This window comes from Malaclemys terrapin, chromosome 25, assembly GCF_027887155.1.
Source record: "Malaclemys terrapin pileata isolate rMalTer1 chromosome 25, rMalTer1.hap1, whole genome shotgun sequence".
In the NCBI taxonomy this organism is placed as follows: Eukaryota; Metazoa; Chordata; order Testudines; family Emydidae; genus Malaclemys; species Malaclemys terrapin.
In genome coordinates, this window is record NC_071529.1 from 14,769,437 (window position 1) to 14,788,808 (window position 19,372).

At 64.8% G+C, this 19,372-nt stretch overlaps 1 protein-coding gene across 4 annotated transcripts; it reads right to left on the minus strand.

The window, feature by feature from the left end:
* Positions 1-478: 478 nt before the first annotated feature.
* On the minus strand, positions 479-16,790 carry HAP1 (huntingtin associated protein 1). Of its 4 annotated transcripts, XM_054014484.1 has the most exons (16): positions 16,561-16,790; positions 11,912-11,988; positions 11,466-11,582; positions 11,218-11,318; positions 10,600-10,708; positions 9,751-9,829; positions 9,383-9,513; positions 9,213-9,287; positions 8,894-9,022; positions 8,479-8,549; positions 7,915-8,121; positions 7,068-7,381; positions 4,834-5,052; positions 4,108-4,213; positions 3,919-3,983; positions 2,470-2,559 (listed from the first exon to the last, which is right to left on the minus strand). In XM_054014484.1, exons 1-15 carry the CDS (start codon positions 16,706-16,708, stop codon positions 3,935-3,937), a joined length of 1,932 nt encoding a protein of 643 aa, XP_053870459.1. In that variant the 5' UTR covers positions 16,709-16,790; the 3' UTR covers positions 2,470-2,559; positions 3,919-3,934. The 4 variants fall into 4 exon arrangements, with proteins under 4 accessions (XP_053870457.1, XP_053870460.1, XP_053870459.1 ...); XM_054014482.1 differs by lacking the exon at positions 3,919-3,983 and having other exon boundaries at positions 479-2,559; positions 16,561-16,787; XM_054014486.1 differs by lacking the exon at positions 4,108-4,213.
* Between the last annotated feature and the right edge of the window lie 2,582 nt (positions 16,791-19,372).

Sequence of the window (19,372 nt, forward strand, 5' to 3'; positions counted from 1 at the left end):
AGCTCAGCTGCTGGGCCAGTCCTGTCAGGCTAACTGTGTCCGCTCAGGCCCAAGAAACTGCAGAGGACGGGGGTGTGTGTGGATGCTTGCAGAGGGGTTTCAATCAATCCCTCCAAGCAGCCACCCGCACTGCAGGACGGCTCAGCAGGGGGAGCTGCTTTAGTCCGAGCCCCTGTGGGCGACCCGAGCACTATCCTACCCCCCACCTGCAGGTCCCCGCAGTGTTCACGTGGAGCAGGGCCTACACCCCTGGCTCCTGCCCCATGCAGCACGGGGCAAGAGTGAGACAAGGGACCGGCCTTTGAAAGGCCACAACCGAGCAGCTGACCCCTGCCGACCCCCCCAGCCTCACCCCTGCTCGGCTAAGCCCATAGGGGCAGCTCTAGAGACCGCCCCACTGCTGGGGTCTTGTCAGAGCCAGGCCCCTCAAGCCCCCGCCCTGCTCAGAGAGCGCTGCAAACACCAGGCTGGAGCCGGCTCTGATTAAGTCGTGTTTATTTCACCAGAAAGACACAGCTGGGGGGCAGGGGTAACACCAGCTAGTGCAGAGACTATCGAGAACAGCGGGACTTCGGGAGCAGCAGACGTGCATGCAACAGCTACTCAGACCCAGGGACCTGAGCCACGCCCCCAGCAGCATGCAGGCCCCGCCCCCTTCTGGGAAGGGGCGGAGCCTTCTCAGTAGCTTAGTTTATTGATACAAGACAAAGCAGTTGTTTAAAAATCTCAGTGTTTTTAAAAGACCGGCCGGCTGCTGGCCCAGGGCCACGCCCTGCTGGGTGACTGGAAATCGCACAGCCCAGCCCTGCCTGCCCAGGAATTCGAGTACAGCCCGGGGCCAGGGACTCGGGCCAGAATTGCTTGGACTGGGCTGGGCAGTTCTGCAATTGTCCAACATTAACAGTAGAGCAGGGCCCACAGGACAGCCCACGACATCCTGCATTTACCCCTCCCTGCCCCTCCAGGAGGGCAGATTGCCTCCCCTCCCCGTGGGGCCCGGCCTGGCCCTTAGGGTGTTACGAGGACGGCCTGACACATCCTTAAGAGAATCACTGCCCCCTCTCCGGCTGGAACAACACTGCCTGTTCCTCATCTAGGTCCTAAGCCCCCCACTCCCCTTGACAGCCACGGCCACAGGACCTGGCCTTCCCCACCCCTGTGTTCGGCTAAGAGCGAGCGTGGGGAGGGGGCTCAGGCAGTGACGGGAGCCACCGGCACCACCTCACATAAACCACAGACCTGAGCCGCTTCCCTGACTGTGGTTCCAAGGGCAGATCCCACCCCCGCCCCCCAAAAAATCTGTGCCCACCAGCTTTAGGGGACGGCAAGTTCAGGGAGGTGGCTAGTGCCCCTAGGAGCAGGGGCTGCGCAAACTTCCCTCCCCAGAGCCAGTGCCCCTCGGCCCCAGAGCTTCCAGACTTAATTTTGTGATCCTGACCCACCCCCAGCCCCTACCCCTCGCAGCCCCCCAGGAGCAGCGGAGGCTGAGATGCGGCTGTCCTGCCGAGGGCAGGATAGGACAGGGGACGGAGGCCCCCCCGGCCCCAGCGTGCACTCAGTGCTCCCCTGGCAGGCAGGGCTGCCCTGCTAGCGCTCTCCAAGTCCCTCTCTGGAGAGACCAGAGCCAACGTTACAGCCCAAAGCTGAGTCCCAGCTCAGCCATGTGCCCAGCCTCACCCCCTTGTCACGGGGCATGCGGGAGACCTGCTGCACTGGGGGAGGGGGGTTTGCCATGGGGCAGCCTGAGCCCCCCCGGGGACACGTCCCCTACTCCCGGCTCAGTGGCAGAGATCCCAGGTGCTTATTAAACTGCAGCAGCTGATGCACCTGTTCTCATGGCCACTCAGAAAACGGTCCCCCCCCCCCCCCCCGCCCTCACGCTGGGGACCCACTAACCGTGGCTGGAAATAAATTATGACAGAGCAGACCCCGCCGCTGAGACCAGCTCCCGCCAGCGGCCCAGACGCGGCAGATCACTGCTCTCACCGGCTCCCGGCTGGCTGGAAAGGGGGTGATGGGGAGGCCCAGGAGGGAGCCACATTGCTCTGCAGGGGGTCATAGCCCAGGGAGGAGGCTCACGGCTGCGTGGTGGGGGCCGGCGGCCCGACAGGCTGTCTGCTCTCCCCTGCGCCCCGGAAGCCGGCCTCTCCTCGGGCCACCACTTTGTCCAGCCTGAGTCTCTTCAGCTTCTCCACCAGGTTCCAGCTGAAGATGTTGCTCTTGCTCTGGGCTCCGCTGGGCCCAGCGGCCCTGCCGTCATCCAGCCCGTGGGCCCTCGGGAAGGGCTGAGCCAAGCCTGAGCTGCCCAGAGACCTCCCCCCCAGGCTGTCCCACTGCTCCCTCAAGGGAGAGAGCCAGGAGGGGGGCTCCGGCACCCGTAGCGCAGCCAGGGTGTTGCCAGCCCGCACCGAGGCAGAGATGCCGTGTTCCAGCAGCAGCGTGACGAGTCCGAGAGGTGCAGACAGCGCCCTGGGGCCAGGCTCCACCGCCTGGGGCATGGGGCCAGCGGCACTCAGCCTGTCAAAGGGCCCACAAGAGGGCACGACTGTATTATAAAGACTGGGGAGGAGAGAGAGAGAGAGGGGAGAGAGCTGGTCAGTACAAGGAGGTGGCAGCCCCACAGGCAGAGCCTGGCCTAGGAACGAGGAGCTCTGACTCTGGGGTGAGCTTTCCCCACAGTGCCCTGACCTCTGACGCTCCCCATGCCCCATTCTCCCCACCTCCCGGCTCTGTGCCAAGCTCCGGACTCCTGGGTTCTACTCCTGGCTCTGTCCCTGACTCGCTCTGGGACCTTGGGTCATCTTGAGCCCCTGGGGCCCTGACTGTCCAGGTGCCACAGGCTCCCGCCTGGCACAGTGTGACGCTCCCTGCAGCCCTTGCAAACGCCCATTGCCAGCACTGAAGGAATTTGCCCTGGGTGAGAGCTGGTCTGTTCGGGGAGTCCCTCACCCACGGCTAGCTCTGCCCTGGGCAAGGAGCTCCTCTTTCCAGGCACTGGTCCAGTTAGCTCGTTTGCTTAATGAATCCTTTACCGTTAACCTGCAGCAGCCAACCCCACCTCCCCCTTAGCCAAGTCACAAGGTGCAGAGAGCCCCCAGCGAGTTTGGGACCCCCTGGCCCAGGCTGGGGGCAGCCACGTTAGTCTCTTTAGGCTTGGAGAGAAAAGGGAGGGGGGTTAATGGCACATCCTGTGTCCAGGCAGCTACTGGTTAGTGGGTTAGTTGGTGCTCCCCAGAGACAGAGGCTGGACCCAGGCTGCTCCTCCCACATGCAGGGGGGGGCACGACCTACCCACATGGAGCATGGCACTGCCAGGGCCCCTGGCACGTTGGGAATCTCAGCCCGGGGGGGGGGGGGCGGCTCCTGCTGTCCAGTTGCTCATTCATGTCACAGTCAGGGCCAGGTCTCCACAGAGAGCCAACTCCTGGGCTGCACAGAACTCCCTTCATCTCATGGGAGGCAACAGCTGCCGGTTCCCTCTGGCTCCAGCGCTGGGCCCAGCTCAGACGGGCTCGGCAGCCCGCCAGGAGCAGCCACCCGCTGGTTCCTTAGGGAGCAGGGCTTCTTAGCACCCAACCCGCACGACAGGGACACCCGGGTTCGCCAGTTCCCGAGCGCAGCCGGGGGGGGGGACGTAGGGAGGAGCAGCCTAGCCCAGCCTCTGCAGTCCAGTCCAGCGGTAGCCCCACTCACACCTCGCAGCCTGCAAGGGGGCAGACTTGGGGGGCAGCGGAGTCCTGACCCACAGCAGGGGCCAGCTGGCGATAGCCCCCTGGGATCCCGCCCAGACAGGCAGCAGGGGGCGCTCCACAGCCACCTGGAGGGACCCTTCCTGCAGTGTGCACGTCCCCTGCCCCCCGAGCTCGGTGTCTGTGGGGCTGCCGCGCCCGGCTGCCAGCGTGATACGGGGACTCTTACGTTAGCACCGAGCCCCTCAGAGCGTCAGGGGCTGCAGGAGGCGCCTGCCCCAGGAGTGTCGCTGCCTAGAACCAGGAGCCAATAGACCAGCCCAAGGTGGGGGCGGGGGGGAGAAAAGGAGACAGGTTAGAGAGGGGACGATTGGTTCGCAGGGAGATGGGGGGGAGGGCAGGGCCCTTGCCGCCTTACCTGGGCGTCACGGTGGTGATCTCCTTGCTGGGGTGTAAGATGTGGCAGGTGGTGATGGTGAATGTAGATGGAGTCTGGGGGAGGTTGTTAATGGAGGAGTGGAACGCTGGCATGGACAGGAGACACGGGGTTAATGTATGGGTGGGGGATGGACAGAGACCTGGGGGGCATGGGCCCCCGGCGAGTCAGCAGGGAGGCAGACACGGGCGGGGGCAGGGAGACCCTGGCTGGCTCTCAGACCCATGGGATCTGTAGGGCTCCCGGGGGACCCCAGCTGGGGCAGAGATTCAAGGACCGAGGCGGATGTTTCCTGAGCAGGCCATGGGCCCCTTTGTGCACACCAGGCACATGAGAGCAGCTCCCTGGGGCAAGAGAACAAAGGCGTTGGGGGACCGGAGCGCCTCACGGGGACTGGAGGAGAGTCTCTCTCAGGCCCTGGCACAGCTGCCCAGCCAGAGACTGGCGAGACAGCCGGACGCAGCATCCACATGCAGATGACAGACAAGATGGACATGCAGACAGACACGGAAGGAGATGGCGGCCGGGGTTAGGGGGACGGGGCAAGTCCTGGAAGCACCTGAATGGGGTGGAGCAGAGGATGCCAGCCTTGTCGCACCCCAGCAGGGGACATGGCAAGTCCCGCTGGCCGGGCAGGGCCAGGCAGATACCTGCCTGCTGCTGGCTCAGGGTCCCGCCCCCCTCCCCTCCCCATCAGCCCCTGCTCACCACTGGAGCAGCCCTTGGCTTTGGACGGGGTGGAGGCAGCGAGTGCCGGGAAGGCGCTCAGGTCCACGTCGTCCTCCTCAAGGTCGTTCAGGTTGTAGACCTCCTCCAGGTCCACGTCCAGCTGCCGGAAGTCTTTGGTGAGCACGCCGGGCCGGGGGTCCAGGATCCCGCCCAGGTTGGGCTTCGCCAGCTGCTGCCAGTGGTGGAGAGTCACCGAGCCTGGGGACAGAGACACCAGCCATGCAGATCTCCAGCCCTCAGCGCTGTCCCATGCCGCCAGGGGCCCCAGTGCACAGAACCATCCCCAAGCCACCTCCTGCAGCGGGGGAACGTCCCAGGTTTGCAACACAGGAGACCCCAGCAGCGAGGACGCGGCTCTGCCCAGCCCAGCCCCTGGAGGGCAGCAGCGTTCACAGCACCCAGCTAGCTCCCGGAGGGACACCGGGGGGAGAATTTGGGTCTTAAACTGACTCAAATGGTGAGCTCAGCTGGGAGGAGGGAGTGAAAGTTCATAAGTGTCACAGTAACCAAGGCTGCTGAATGGAGACGGGAAAAGGAAGGCGAACAGACAGACCTGCGTTGAAACTGTGCTCAGTAAAAACAGAAGATGGTGGAAGCAGAAATTAAGGTCCCAAAATCGGGGTGCTGGGTATTAGGCCTAAGTGTGGGACAAATAAGGGGACAGGCTGTTCCCCTCCCCTCCCCAATGCTCTCTTGGGGCCTCAACGAGACTTTTGGGGGAAAGACAAGACGAGGGGGGCTCCTGATGCACGTTTCACCATTATGGCTACTACCCTCCCCCCCCCCCCCCCCCCCGGACCATCTGCATCCTAACGCAGAGAGACCCTGAGCAGACCAGGCCAGAGACACCACCACCTCTCCCGGTTCCTGCTGAATCCCAGCCCCCCTGGGATGAAACGGGGTTGGACTTTCACAGCAGCCACAAGGAAAGGTCCCCCTCCTTGCCGTGGATTTCCTCCCCTGCTGGACAGGTGTTACCCACCGAGACCCTGCCACACTGGGTGTCTGTGTCTGGGTGTTCCTGCTAGAACTCCCCAGCTAAGGGGAGAGAACAAAAATTGTTCCACTGAACGCCTCACTGACCCCTTCCACATCAGGCTTTAACCGGTTTGCCGTCTCCTGTAGTGGGAGGATTGTTATGTTTGTATTTTGTATAATTTAGAATAAAGGATAAAGACTAGTAACGTAGCCTGTATTAGATGTATTGATGCAGGCTTTGATCATATCCTGCCAGCCACCCTTTCTGACAGCAGGAAGAAATGGCCTATGGGGGCCATTGGTAAAGATGCATCAGCCAGAATCGGAGCGGATTTCAAGGCAGTAACAGACCTTTTAGGGTCACCACTTGTTGTAGGTTTTAGCATTTTAAAGTAAAACAATGCAATGCTCGATGTTCCTGTTCAAATGCACTGTGTGAATCAAGCCTGTGTTGTGTGTGAATGTGGGTGTTGGAAGAGAAGTGTAAAGGCCTCACTGGGCCAGACGTTCTAGGGAGGAACCGAGGACAAACGTAAGGGCACCGGGAGATTGCAACACGCCCCTGTTGAAATGTCAGTGGATGGCAAATTAACGACTCTCAAAATAAAACCGGCATCTACCAATGGGGACAAAATAGCTGTGATCAAAGCCAGCCTGTGGTAACTCCCTGAACAACTTAAAAAAAAAAAACCAAAAAATTAAAAAAAAATAAAAATGAACACAACAAGCACTTGTCAAACAACAATTACAGCATAACAGTGCAAAACTCAGTCCCAATTAAAAAAACCAAGCCACACTATATAAACAGGGGACCTTGCCATAAAGCCTTGGGTTCCTCTGGCCAAGACTTCCCTGGAGCATCGTGTTGCGACCGACAAAACCCAGATCCTCTCTACCCGTGATCAACCGAGCTGGCCACTAGGAGGATCCAAACTCTAAACTGGGAACGAGAACATCGACTGCCGGGACAGCGTGTGTGACTGAATGCATGTGCTAGTTGTTGTATTTCCAATAAATGCGGCGTGTCGCCTTTTCCCCTGAAAGAGATCCCGTGTGCTGTTATAAGCAGAACACTCGTCTGTCCCTTCGCAGGCTGCGGGCTCCGGCTGCCCAGCCCTGGTCCTCATTCAAGGCTGTTTAATGCTGTGAGCCCAAACCTGGCCTGTTCCTCACCACCTGCCCTGGGGCCCTCCTCGGCGCCAGGTGCCCCAGGCCCGCTTGTTCCCCTCACTCACCTTCCAGGGGCTTGACGATCTGCAGCTTGTCCGGCAGGTAGGAGAGGGAGCCGAGGGAGAAGCCGGAGCCTCCGGTGTGCTCCGAGCTGCCAGAGTAGTTGGTGCCGGTGGACAGGATGCTGTCGTTGGGCGTGAGGAAGCCGCTGGAGCTCTCCACGTCCCTGGCCAGTTGGTTCAGCTTCTGCTCGCGCTCCGTCTCGAAGAAGGAGCGCTCTGAGGCGTGGTTCTCCTGGCGGGCGGACAGACGCTGCAGCGCTGCCTCCAGGTCGTGCCTGCCTGGGGTGCCCGGGGTACCCCGCAGCTTCTCCTCTGCCCTGCCACGGGGAAGCAGGAGATAGTCAGCCCCGCAGCTGTGTGTGCCCCGAGAAGGGCCACAGTGCCCTGGCTGGTGCATCCACACTGTGCCCCCAGGCACCCCCCCAGAGCAAGGGGCACCATGCCAGGGCTGTGCCCCAGAGGGTGAAAAGCTGGCTCAGCTGACTAGTACACTCATCTATGGGGTAGACCCTTCCTCTCCATTAGCCCCTTGCTGGGTTGGGTCCTGGCACCAGAGCCAAGGGGGCCACCTGCACCAATCTCACACGCCAGCTACACCCCACTGGGGCAAGGCCGGACCCAGCCACGCTGCCCCAATCTCCTGTCAGGGGTCCTACTCCTGACCTCACACACCAGTAGAACATCAACAAGGAGACCCAGGAGAGCCCAGCAGGGGTTAGGTTAGGATGTCTGCACCCCCCCAGTGTCCCTCCCCAGCACAGACCTTTCGGGGGAAGCCCCGACTGACCCCAGCCCACCAGTGCATGGCACCCGCCTTCCCAGCCGCTGAGAGAGGTGGAGGGGCACTTACAGGGCGCTCTCCAGGTTCTCCGGTGCCAGGCTGGCGCTGTCTGATCCGTAATAGCTGGTGCGGGGCGTGCTGACCCGGCTGCACCCTGCCGAGGGGAGGGCCGAGGACGGCTTGGAGCCGGGCAGGTTTTGGGGGGACTCTGCACGCGACTTGGCTTTGACTGCCTGGTTCACGACCTTCACCGTCTCGAAGACCCGCTTGTAGCTCCTGGAGGGCACAGCACCCGTCAGCGGGATCCCGTCCCGGGGGCTGCCCGCCTGCCCTTCTGCCCCCCCCCCACCCCACCAGACAGCGCCCGTCAGTGGGATCCCCTGTCCCAGGCCCACCCACCCCGCCAGACAGCATCATCGGGGGCTTGGCCCTCCAGCCCTCATCTGGGCCCAGGGGACACCCCCTCAGCCCCCATCCATCACATGGGTCCACTCACATCTGATTCACTGTGTCCATGAGTCGCAGCTAAGCCTGCACCCTGGCAGCCAGTCGGCCCCACGGCCCCAGCCCCACGGCCCCAGCCCCACGGCCCCAGCCCCACGGCCCCAGCCCCACGGCGAGGGGGAGACTCACTTGTACTCCGAGGAGGACGAGCTGTCGGCTCCTTTCCTCGTGATCCCTTTGATCTCCGCAGCCAGCGAGTCCTGCAGGCAGAGAGCACGTGGCATCCCAATGGGGCCGGCGAGGGGAAATGCCAGCTGCCAGGCAGCCCGGAGCCAGCCACCCCTGGGCACCAGCGCCCAGAGCTCAGCACGGATGTGCCCAACATGCCACAGCTCGTGCATCCCTCATCTCCCTGCAAGGCAGAGCCATGCCAGCTTCCCCCCTGGGGCTGGTGCAATGGGCTTGGGCAGGCCATTCACACACGTGGTACAGTGCCCGGCTCAGCCTGGGGCGCAGCTCCAACGCGCCCAGCCCTGCCGGACCCACGCGCGGTGCCCAGGCTGGGCGTCTCCCCCGGGCGGTGGTGCCCCGCGGCCGCACTCACCAGGGACAGCAGGCCGTAGCGGTTCAGGCTGCTGTTGGGGAGGTTCCGGGTGCGCAGGGTTTTGATCTCCTCCTGGGCCTCGTGCAGCATGCCCTCGCACTCGGCGTATCTCTCCTGCAGGTCCTGCAGCTGCGCGGGCACAGGACAGGGGTCAGCAGGGCCTGGCACCCCACCACCCTCAGCATGGCAGCTGCGCCCACGTCCCATGCTAAGAGCAAGTCTGGGCCCGCGGGTGCCGGAGGCCGAGCCCGGTGGGTGGCCCAGCAGCGGCTGAGCGCTGAGCACCGGGGCCCAGCACCGCCCCGCCCGAGGGACTCACCTCAGTGCGCAGCTTCTGCTGAGACTCCTTTGTCGCGGCCAGATGCTGCTGCAGCTCCTCCACCTCCGCGCCGTGCTGGGGGAGACACAGCAGGTCAGGGCTGCCGTCACCCCCCCACCTCCCCGGCTGCCAGGCGCAGGCCGCGCCCCGGCCCCGGGGCAGGCACTCACCGTGCGGCACCTCTGCTGCAGGTCCACGATCTGGGCCAGGAGCTGGCTGATGTCCTCCTGCTGCCGGGCCGTGTCCTCGGTCTTGCGGGCCAGCTCCTCGGAGAGAGAGACCACCTGCCGGCTGGCTTCAGCTGGAGGGAGGGGGCGGGAGATTAGCTGCTGAGCCGGGAGCCAGGCCCATGGGGGCGCCCCCCCAGCCCGGCCGTGCCCCATGGAGACCTGGGTTCCATGCCCAGCGCCCACGGTCTCCGGTGTCTGAGCTGGGGAGAGCTCACAGCCGTGCGAGGACTGGCCCCCAAAGGGAGGTCACTGCAGCCCCCTCCCCACAGAGCCCCCCACCCCACCGGCCAGGCCAGGGGCCGACGTACAGAACTGTTCCACGCAGTCCAGCATCAGCTGCTGCTCCTGGTCCTCGTACTGGCAGGTTTCCGTGGCGATGCTGGTGGCCTGGGAGAGAGATCACGAGCGAGCGTTAACCACGTGATGACCAGCCCATGCCCACGCCGGCTCCACAACACGGCCCGACTCTGCAGGGCTTCCGATCGGGAACAGCCCCTGCTCGCACGCAGCACCAGGGCAGGAGCAAAGGGGGCCCCAGCTGCCAGCCAGGGGTGGGCAGGGGGAGCAGCTGGGACAGGGGTCCCTGGGGGCCAAGAATCCCCCCACCTGCCAGGTCACTGGCTGCCTGTTCCTAGGAGCCACAAGTTACCACCCGCCTCGCCCATCGCCTGCCCACCCCAGCCCAGCGCTCCCCCCTACCACCACCCCACAGCACACACACCCCCAATCAGCCTAGCCCAGCCTGGAGTGCCCCTTCTGCCAGCCCAGCCCAGCCCAGCATGGAACAGAGCTCCTCCCCCCCCCCCCCCCCCGCACAGCACCGCACCTTCCCCACCCCAGCCCACCCCAGGACGGAACAGAGCTCCCCCCCACCACAGCGCCGCACCCCCCTTCTACCCCTCGCCCCCCCATCAGCCCAGCCCACCACAGAGCTCCCCCCCACCCCACAGCACCCCTTCCGCCAGCCCAGCCCACCCCAGCACGGAACAGAGCTCCTCCACCCCCCCGCCACCCCACAGCCCAGCCCACCCCAGGACGGAACAGAGCTCCTCCCCCCTGCACCACAGCGCCACACCCCCCTCCTCATCAGCCCAGCCCGACACAGAGCTCCCCTCCCCGCCACCCCACAATGCCCACCCCACCCCCCCAGCTCTCACCTCCAAGCGCAGCTTCTGGTTCTCCTCCTCCAGGCCCCTGAGTTTCTGCTGCAGGGCGTCGTACTGCACCTGCTGCTGCAGGGACAGCGAGGACTCGTTCCGCCGAAGCCTGGGGGGCAGAGGGGCCGTGAGCAGCCACAGCCCGGGCACCCGGCACCCTCTGCCACCGGGCGGGGGGGGGGAGCAGCCGCCCAGCCCAGTCCCGCCCACAGCATCGCCACCCGGCAGGGAGCAGCCCGTAGGCCCCCATAACCCCCCACCCCCTGGGAGGGCGCGGGAGCCTGGAGAGGGGCCCATAAAGCCCCATCCACCAGGCGGGAGGAAAAGGGACCCAAGGCCCTTCCTGAACCCACCTCCCTGCTGCCACCTGCTGGGAGAAGGGGCAGAGCCGCTCCGGTCCAAGGAGCTTCCCCTCCGAGAGCAGGTCCCAGCGGAGGGCAGCTCCAGGACTTTAGCGTTCGGTCACTGAGTCCGGGAGATGGGGGCCCAGCTCCGGGCCGGGCAGGACACGGCTCTGGAGCGAGCGAGGCACGAGCCGTCCTGCAATGAGCTAGCCAAGGGCAGAGTCTCCCCCCGGCCCCCCAGCGATGGGAGCAGAGCCCCCCCCGGGTCACTCACGGCATGGCAGTGGCTGTGGCCGGCTCGCTGTCCTCCACGGTGTTGGTGTAGAGATGGAGCAGATCATCCCGCATGGAAACCTCGTGCCGCAGCTGGGCGATCTGGGGGAGACAAGAGGGCTGGGACGGGCTCGCAGGGCAGCATGGGGGGAGCTGGCTCACCGGCCGGTACGTAGAGCCAGGGGAGGCTCAGCGGGTGCAGGTGCTAGGGCCCTGCTCCCCACCCCCTCCCACCCCCAAGCCCTTTACCTCCTCCTTGGCCAGCTCCAGCTGCTCCTCCAGGAGCTCATTACGCTCCGTCAGGCTCCGGTTCTGCTTCAGCAGGGACTGCCCGATCCGGGCCGCGAGCTCCAGGTCCCGCTCCTTCTGCGGGGCGAGGGGGACGGGACAGACAGGCTGCTGTTAACTGGGGCAGGCCAGCAGGTACCCCATCCCACCCCCAGACTGGCCCCTCTCCACCTTACCCCCCCACCCCCTTACACACTTCCTCCCTCCCCATCCAGTCTGACCCCTCCCCGCCCACTGACCGGTCTCCAGCCCGCCCTCCCAGAACTGCTGCCCCATGCCCAGGACCCTCTTATCCCAAGCCAGGAGCCTCTCGGCATTTCGGACACAGCAGGGCACCGTGTGGGTTTGCCACCACCTCTGGGGAGGAGCAGAGATTCAGGCAAGGAGGGGGAAGCAGCTCCGCCTACCTCCTCCAGCAGGTTGGTCACCGCATCAAGGTCATGGTACGTCTTTGTGACCCTGCCGACCCGCTCGGAACAGAGGACTGGGAAACAGCAAGAAAGAAAGAGGGTTGGTTCCCCATCACATCACCAGCCTCCTAGCTCCCCTGCAACGGGTCGCTTCACCTCCCACTGAAATGCAGCCACCTCTGGGGTGAAGCCATCAGCTGCCCAGCCACTGCAAACTACAGCTTTAGGACAGGATGTGCAAGAGCAGGAGTGCCCAGGGAGGCAGGAAGTCGATCCCTGGGGTGCATTCTGGAACAAGGGGTGGGAAGCCAGTGCTCCCCCACCGCACGCTAGAAGCAGGAGGTGTTCAGTGGAACTGAGAGGGAGGAAAGGTGGTGCAGTGGTTAGAGCACTGACTGGGGGACCCAGGTTTGAGTCCCTGCTCTGCCACAGAGCCCTGTGTGCTTGGTCCAGACACTTAACCTCTCTCTGCCTCAGTTCCCCATCTGTACAATGGGGATAACAGGGCAGGGGCTGCGAGGATAAATGCAACGAAGATTGTGCTGTGCTCAGACACCCTGGGGCCAGGGTCTAGACAAGTGCCTTAGACAGAGCACATTTGTAACTGTAGAGAGGGACCATGTACTTTGTGCAATACACAGTTCGCCTGTGGAACTCACTGCTACAAGGCGGCATCGAGGCCAAGAGCTTGGCAGGGAACAGACGTTAGATGTGGCTACTGGGAACCTCCATGGCAGGTTTAGACATAGATCCTTGTACAAGGATCAAACCCCTCACACCCTGAGGCCGCTGACTTGGGGGAGGGTAAGGGGCGGGTCCCCGACGGGCAGGAGCCACCTGCCAAGGCCTCAGCAAAGCCCAAAGTGAAACAGAACTTCCCGGCCCCCCGTAACATTCTCCCCCTACACACACTTCACTGGAAGCTTGGTCGGTTGGTCACACACACACTTTCCCATCAGCCACGCTGTCCCCCAGCCCCCGTGCTGGGGTGTCAGGTCCCTCTGCGGGACTTTGGTCAGACCGAGCTCCGTGGGGCCAGAGGGAATGGAAAAATCCAGGCCGCGGAGACGGGATTGGAAGCGACATCCCGGCACAGGGCCAGGCTGGAAACGGCTCAGCTCCACGAGCCTCTATTTATACCACTGCCAGGCTCCCCAGGCCACGCCACTTCCAATCCGTCTCCCGCCTGCCCCCTCCCGCAGGGGATCTGGCGCCCTCGTTTCTCCCCGGAGCCAGGAGACTTCCCCTGGGTTCCGACCCGGCTCAGCTCAGCTCACTACGGCAATGAGCTTTGGCAGGTCCCAGGCCAGCTCCGTTGCCAGTCTCCGCTCAGGACAAGTGGGACGGGTGCAATGGACAGCCCATAGCCCAGCTCCCCCACCCCAGAGGGCCCCTGCAGCTAGAGAGGGATGGGCTTTCACCCGGCCTGCTCGGCCAGGCCAGCCGGGAGCTCCAGGCAGGACTCTACGCGCCCAGATGTTTGCAATGCTCCCACTGCCTGGCCTCTGAGGGGCTCCGCTCTCGGGGGAGTGCCAGGCTCACAGAGAGGCCAGAGCAGAGGCCAAAGGGTAACTGAGGCAGGGAGCAGGCCCCACAGCCTCCCCTGAGCCACACGGGACATGAACCTGTTCTCCCGCAGCTCTGCTCCAGCGCCGGCCATCATGGGGTCTCCCAGCCCTCGCACCGAGTTCGGGAGGCTCCACTCCCTGGGGGCTGGGTCAGGATGGTCCCTACTCTGTGCATAGAGAAACTGAGGCACCGAGCAGGGGATTGGACTTGCCCAAGGGAACAGAATCAGCAGCCAGGAGTTGAACCCAGGAGTCCTGGTTCCCAGTCCCCAGCTCTCCCCACCCTCCCTACCCAGAGACCCACCTCTCCCTATCCGGCAGCACCACAGCACGGCTCACTCTCCCAGCCAGGCAGACAGATCCCCCCCATTAGAGACCCCCTCGGCTACACCCTGCTAGGTCTCAGCACGAGCCAGCCCGGCCCATCGGCCCCTTCCTGGCCCGTGCTCGCTGCCATCCCTGGCACCTGCTGCCCTGAGCCCCCAGCCCCCTCCTGCATCGACCCCCCCAGCTGCTGCAGAGCAGAGAGGTGCCAGTCGAGCGCCAGCCCTGCGAGCTGCCACGGGCTCAGGCAGACATGGGCAGGTTGCCCAAGCAACAGCAGTGAGGCTGGACACAGCCGGGCACAGGGGAGAGACACCCAGGGCGGAAGGGAAGCAGAAGGGGCCTGCACCATGGCAGGGGGCACGAGCTCTGCTGACACCGCCAGGAAAACCTGCCAGGGCGGACATCAGGCTCCTACCTGAGGGAGGAGCTAGAGAAACAGGAGGCGCTCCGCCAAGGGGCGTGGGGTCTAGCGGTTACAGGAGGGGCGCCAGGAGCCAGGACTCCTGGGTTCTATCCTCGGCTCTGGCAAGGGACATGGGGTCTAGTGGTTACAGGAGGGGCGCTGGGAGCCAGGACTCCTGGGTTCCATTTGCAAGGTGATCACTGACTTGCCAAGCAGGCCGAGGGGGACAAAGCATCCCAACTGCGTGCCTCGGTTTCCCCACCTGTTGAGCGGGGACTCTCTGCCTGGGAGGAGGGGTGAGAGGATCAGCGAGCGATCTCCCCACCCAGAGCACTAAACCCAGCTAAGCCCGGCTGACACAGGGCCCGGGGTGCCTCTAAAGTGGGTTAGCAGGAGAAGCTCAGAGATCCCACAAATCCCATTACGTTACCCCGGTCAGCGGTGACGTCGTGGCGGCGCGTTGCCTTGGCGATGCCCCCACGCCCCCTGATGCCCACCCCCGCTGACCCTCGGAACAGCCTGTCCTGTTCCACCCAGCTGCTGTCTTGTCAACAACCTGGCTAATCCCGGCACCCCCGTCCCCGCCCCCTCGGGCGCCGCGCCCTGCTCCTGACACCCGGCCCGCGTGCGGGCTGGCACGTCCGCATGGCGGGCGGGGGCAGGATCCGAGAGGTCGGCCCCCTCCCCCAACGGGGCCTCGGTCTCTGCAGGGGACCCCCGCAGCGCCTCATCAGGCTGCTGAACCATAATTGGAAATAATTAGAGCATGAGCTTCGTTAAGGCGTGAGTGAGTGGCAGGCCGCCGGGCGGCTGCTGGGGTCTGCAGGCTGTGCGGCAAGATACAGCCCCTCCGTAGACCGGGAATGGGCCAGGCATAGGGTGGGGGCTGTATCTCGCCCCTGGGGGTAGATTCGCTTGGCAGCCATTGTTTGGCAAGAGAAAACCGCCAACCGTGGGGATGCGGAAAGACGGGTCCAAGCCCCATCCCCTGGCTGCGCCCTGCCCCCCCCCCAGCCCCAGCTCTACCCACCCCAGCTGTGTCAAGATCAATTGCTCTCCCCCCCCCCCACTGCTCCTCCAGCTCTCAGCCAGCCCCCACCCCCAAAGAGCCCCTGGCCCTGCGCTCTTAGGGGAAAAACCATCTTCCCGCTTGGAGTCACTGAGACGCCAGCATAGCCCCCCAGCGAGGGGTCCAGGGCACTAGCTCAGAGCTCTGCATTCACCGCGCCATCCTGACAGCACATTGCCCCCCCGAGCCCTCGGCACCACGGGCCTTCCAGCCGCAGGCCCCGTGTCCCCCAACAGCCACCCTGCAGTGAGCCAGAGGGGGGACTGGGGCAGTGGCTGGGCCCCATGTGACGCCAGCCTCCCTGCCAGGTGGCTGGAGTGGTAACGTAGGTGCCACCTGCATCCCCCCCAACATTTCCAGCTGGGCTGCCAATGGCAGCACCGGGAAGGGGCCCCCCCAGCCCTGTCGGAGGGGGGGGGTCCAGGAAAACCTGGCACTCCCTGGGGGGGCCTTCTGCTGGAGGGCAGCCCACAGTCCCTGCTACTCTAGGACCAGTCGGTGCCACACACACCTCGCCCGGACGACACAGCGCCCACCCTGCAGCCCTGGGCAGACACAGGGGCACTGCCCGGGCATCGCTGCCAGCCCAAACCCCTGGGGAAGCAGCAGCCGGGCTGGACGGACCCCATTTGCCACCCTCCCCTTCCAGGAAAGGAGCCCAATAGCACCCAACGAACTGGAGCAGACTCTTGCCCGGGCAGGGCAGACGCCCAGAGCAGTTCAGGGGCTCTCAGACCCGCTCCACGCCTGCAGCATCCGCTCCGGCCCAGGAAGCCGCCCCACAAGAGGAGAGCGATGGGGGGCACCCCGCCCCGAGGGGCTCCTGCACAGCATGGCACAGCTGAGCCACCGGGGCGCTTCCCCCAGGCGGGGCTGGAAGCCGACTGTGGCAGGGCCCGCAGCGGGCAGCCCCCCCGTGAACACACACTGCCCACGGGGCCGGGCGCACCAGGGCCACCGCAAACCCGCAGCAGGCGAAAACCAGGCACCAAACCATCCACGCAGCACGACCGAGCGCTCGCCCCAGTGCCAACGCCCGGGCAGGCCCAGCCACGCCGGAGGGGCAAGCTACAGACACCCCGGCCAGGGCAGAGCACACGGCACAGCCCCCAGGGATGGGCCTGGCAGATTTAGCCTTAGCCAAGCAGGGGGGTTACAGACAGCCGGGCAGGATCACCGCCGAGCACTACGGGGCTGTGAAGGTCAGCGCTCAGAGCGCACAGGGTCAATGCGCCCATCGCCCCCAACTCACCCCTCCACCGCCCACCCCGGCTCTCACCTTCCTCCAGCTCGGTAGCGATCAGATCCGTGGGGCTGACCAGAGCCGGGCTCCCGTGCACCTCGTCGTAGGCTGCAGGGCTGCTCCAGAACTCCATGGCCTGGGGCCCACGGAGCCCCCCCACCTCGCCCAGCTCAGGGGGAAACATGCAGCCAAGCCCCAGCTCCCGGAGCACAGGGAAGATGCGGCTCTGCCGGGCTGCAGTAGCCTGTCACCGAGCAGCAGGGGGGTTTCAGCTCAGCTCAGCCCAGCTCCCTCCCCTGCGCCCGCTCCCTGGCAATGGTCCCCACCGCTGCCTACCCCTATTTATAGGGTCTCCCTTGTTTCTGCACCTGGCTGGGCACATCTCATTCCAGCAGGCGGGGGGGGCAGAAGCAGCACAGACTAGACCATCTACTTGGAAAGGGAGGGTGTCCTGTTTAGAGGGGCACGGGCACTGCTGGGGATAAAGGGCTCATGGGGGGGGGCAATGCTGGGGTTAAGCCTGCATCCGTGGGAGTGGCTCTGGGGGGCGTCAGTAGGAGCTCCCCCCCGCTTCCCTGCAGAATGGATCGGCTCTGACAGAAGCCCGTTGCTCTGTAGCTGCATCCTTCTGCAGTGGCACCTGGCTCAGAGCATCCCCTGGGGGGGGGGCAGAGGCTGCCCCCCCCCCCCCGACCGGACAAGGCTCCCCTGCTGCAGAGCCAGCCCCTGGAGGCCAGTGCAGCCACAGGCGTCTCCTGGGAGCCGGGCACGGGGGGGGGGCTGCCCTCCCCAAGGCCAGGGGGCGAAAGGTCCCAGCTTGGAGGGCTCCGCGGATTGAAAATCTGACCCTGACACGACCCCTCTTCTGGCCCATAGGAGGGACCAGGGGCTCGGGAGTGGGGACCCTGCTTCCTGGATCGTTCCCCAGTGCTGAGGGGTGTCTGCTGAGCCCAGACCCCCCCGTCCGCCCCGTGGTGAGAGGAGGGGGAAATCCCGGGCCAGACCCTGCAGGTGGGTCCCTGTGCAGGTCGGGGCCCTGACACAGACAGACTCTGACGGCTGGTGTCGGAAAGGGGGACGCAGGGCCCTGTGGGACTGACCATCCTGCTGCCCCGCACCCCGCTCCTGTCCCCCGCTCCCCCTCGCCGCCTGGAGCTGCATGAAAGCAGCGTCCCCATCCCTGCCACGTACGCAGCTAATGAACCGGGGCGCTTGGGGCTGATTCACAGCCCGCCTGCCATGGCGGCTGCACACCGGGAGCGGAGCCCAGACCTGCAGCATAAAGGAGGGACGGGGAAGCCTGTGAGGGTGGGAGGTGCTGGGGGGATCTGGGGCCTGTACTTGGAGCATGGGGGTCTCTCCCCACGAAGGGAGGTGGGTGGGGAGCTCTCTAGTCCATCGTGGGTGGTAGGCTGGGGGCAGCAGGGGAGGTCCATGCCAAGCGGCAATGGGAGTCGGGGGGGGGGTCCTGTGACCCAGCCCAGACAAGTCCCAGATTTCCCACCACTCGGGTTCTTCTCAGCTGCAACGTTTTGAATCCGGGCCTGGCTCCCGAGCTCCGGTCCCAGAGCAGCGACGCTACAAACGAGCCCTCGGCTCCCAGCCCCAGCTCAGGGGGAACCAAGCTTGTTGGGTGGGAATTTCCTTCGTTCTGAGACACTCCTTGGTGCTGAGGGAGGTGCTGTCACCTGGCCCGGAGGTCGGGAACCCTGCCCAGCCCATCTGCTCGCCGCACCCTCAGAGCTGGGGACTTGTGAGCCCCGTAGGGGCTTCTCGAGCTGGCCCGGAGAGTCCCATATGCAGGACCCAGGCCGCTCTCTGTCTGTGCCCACGGTGCCCTCCATCCCCTGGCTGGCTGGCAGCTGGAACCGGGCTGGCTCCCTTGGGAGCTCTGCCATAAGCACAGTTGGGTGAAGATAGCATGGAGGCCCAAACAGGGGAAGACTTGAATAATTGATGCCGGTGCTTTAATAATGGACGAGGTGCATGGGGGGAACCTTCACGAGCAGGGGATGCAAGCACAACGGGACGGGTCCAATGGGGCATGGGCAGACACAAGCAAATCCCACAATGGGCCAGCTCCCGTCCCAGAGCCGGTCCCACAGACCCCCCACCCCTCTGCATTCCCTCTCACTGTCTCAGGTCAGGGAAACCGGCCCTAGGAACCCACTCAGCACCGAGGCTGGATGGCTTCCTGCCCTTCGCCCCAGAGTCCTGCCACCCCAAGAACCAAAGAGAAACCAAGGCACAAGGCAACCTAGCAAAGTGACTTGGCCATGGAGGGAACCTATGGCTTCTAGCCCACCCCTAGCCCCCGCTCCCCTCCCCCAGCCAGGACTAGCATCCAGGCATCCTGGCTCACAGCCGCTTTGCTCTAACCACTAGACCCTCACGACTTGGCTGGGCTCAGCGCGTGTCCGTGAAGCCCTTTTCCACGAGCGAGTCTCCCCCCTGGGCACAGACCAAGCAGCCAGACCCCCCCTCCCCACCCAGGGCAGACCCGGAGCCAGGCGCCCAGCGGGTTTGCGCCCGTGGCCGGGGGAGCTGGGCTGAGACTCCTTGCGGCCGGGCAGGAGACGCAGCCTCGGCCTAATCCCCGACTCAGGGATTTGCTCCCCAGTTAGGTCCCACAATCAGATTACACGGGGCTCGTTCCACTGGCAGCTTAATGGGCCAGGTCGCGGGATCAAGGAGAGAAGCCAGCACCCTTCCCCCCCCCCCCGCTGCCTCCCGCACATGGACTGACCGCACGGGCAGCCATGCCCCTTGCTCTGGGGTGTCCCATCTGCCCAAGGTCCCTTACCGGAGATGGCCTGGTGGGACTGAGCAAACTTGGCTAAGTTCCCAG

Coding starts and splice junctions, on each gene's coding strand:
- HAP1 (XM_054014482.1), bottom strand. CDS start 16,708: ATGTTTCCCCCTGAGCTGGGCGAGGTGGGGGGGCTCCGTGGGCCCCAG. Junction 10,709..11,217: donor GCCACAGCCACTGCCATGCC/GTGAGTGACCCG, acceptor TCTGCCCCCCAG/GCTTCGGCGGAACGAGTCCT. Junction 4,214..4,833: donor AGCCAAGGGCTGCTCCAGTG/GTGAGCAGGGGC, acceptor TGTCCATGCCAG/CGTTCCACTCCTCCATTAAC.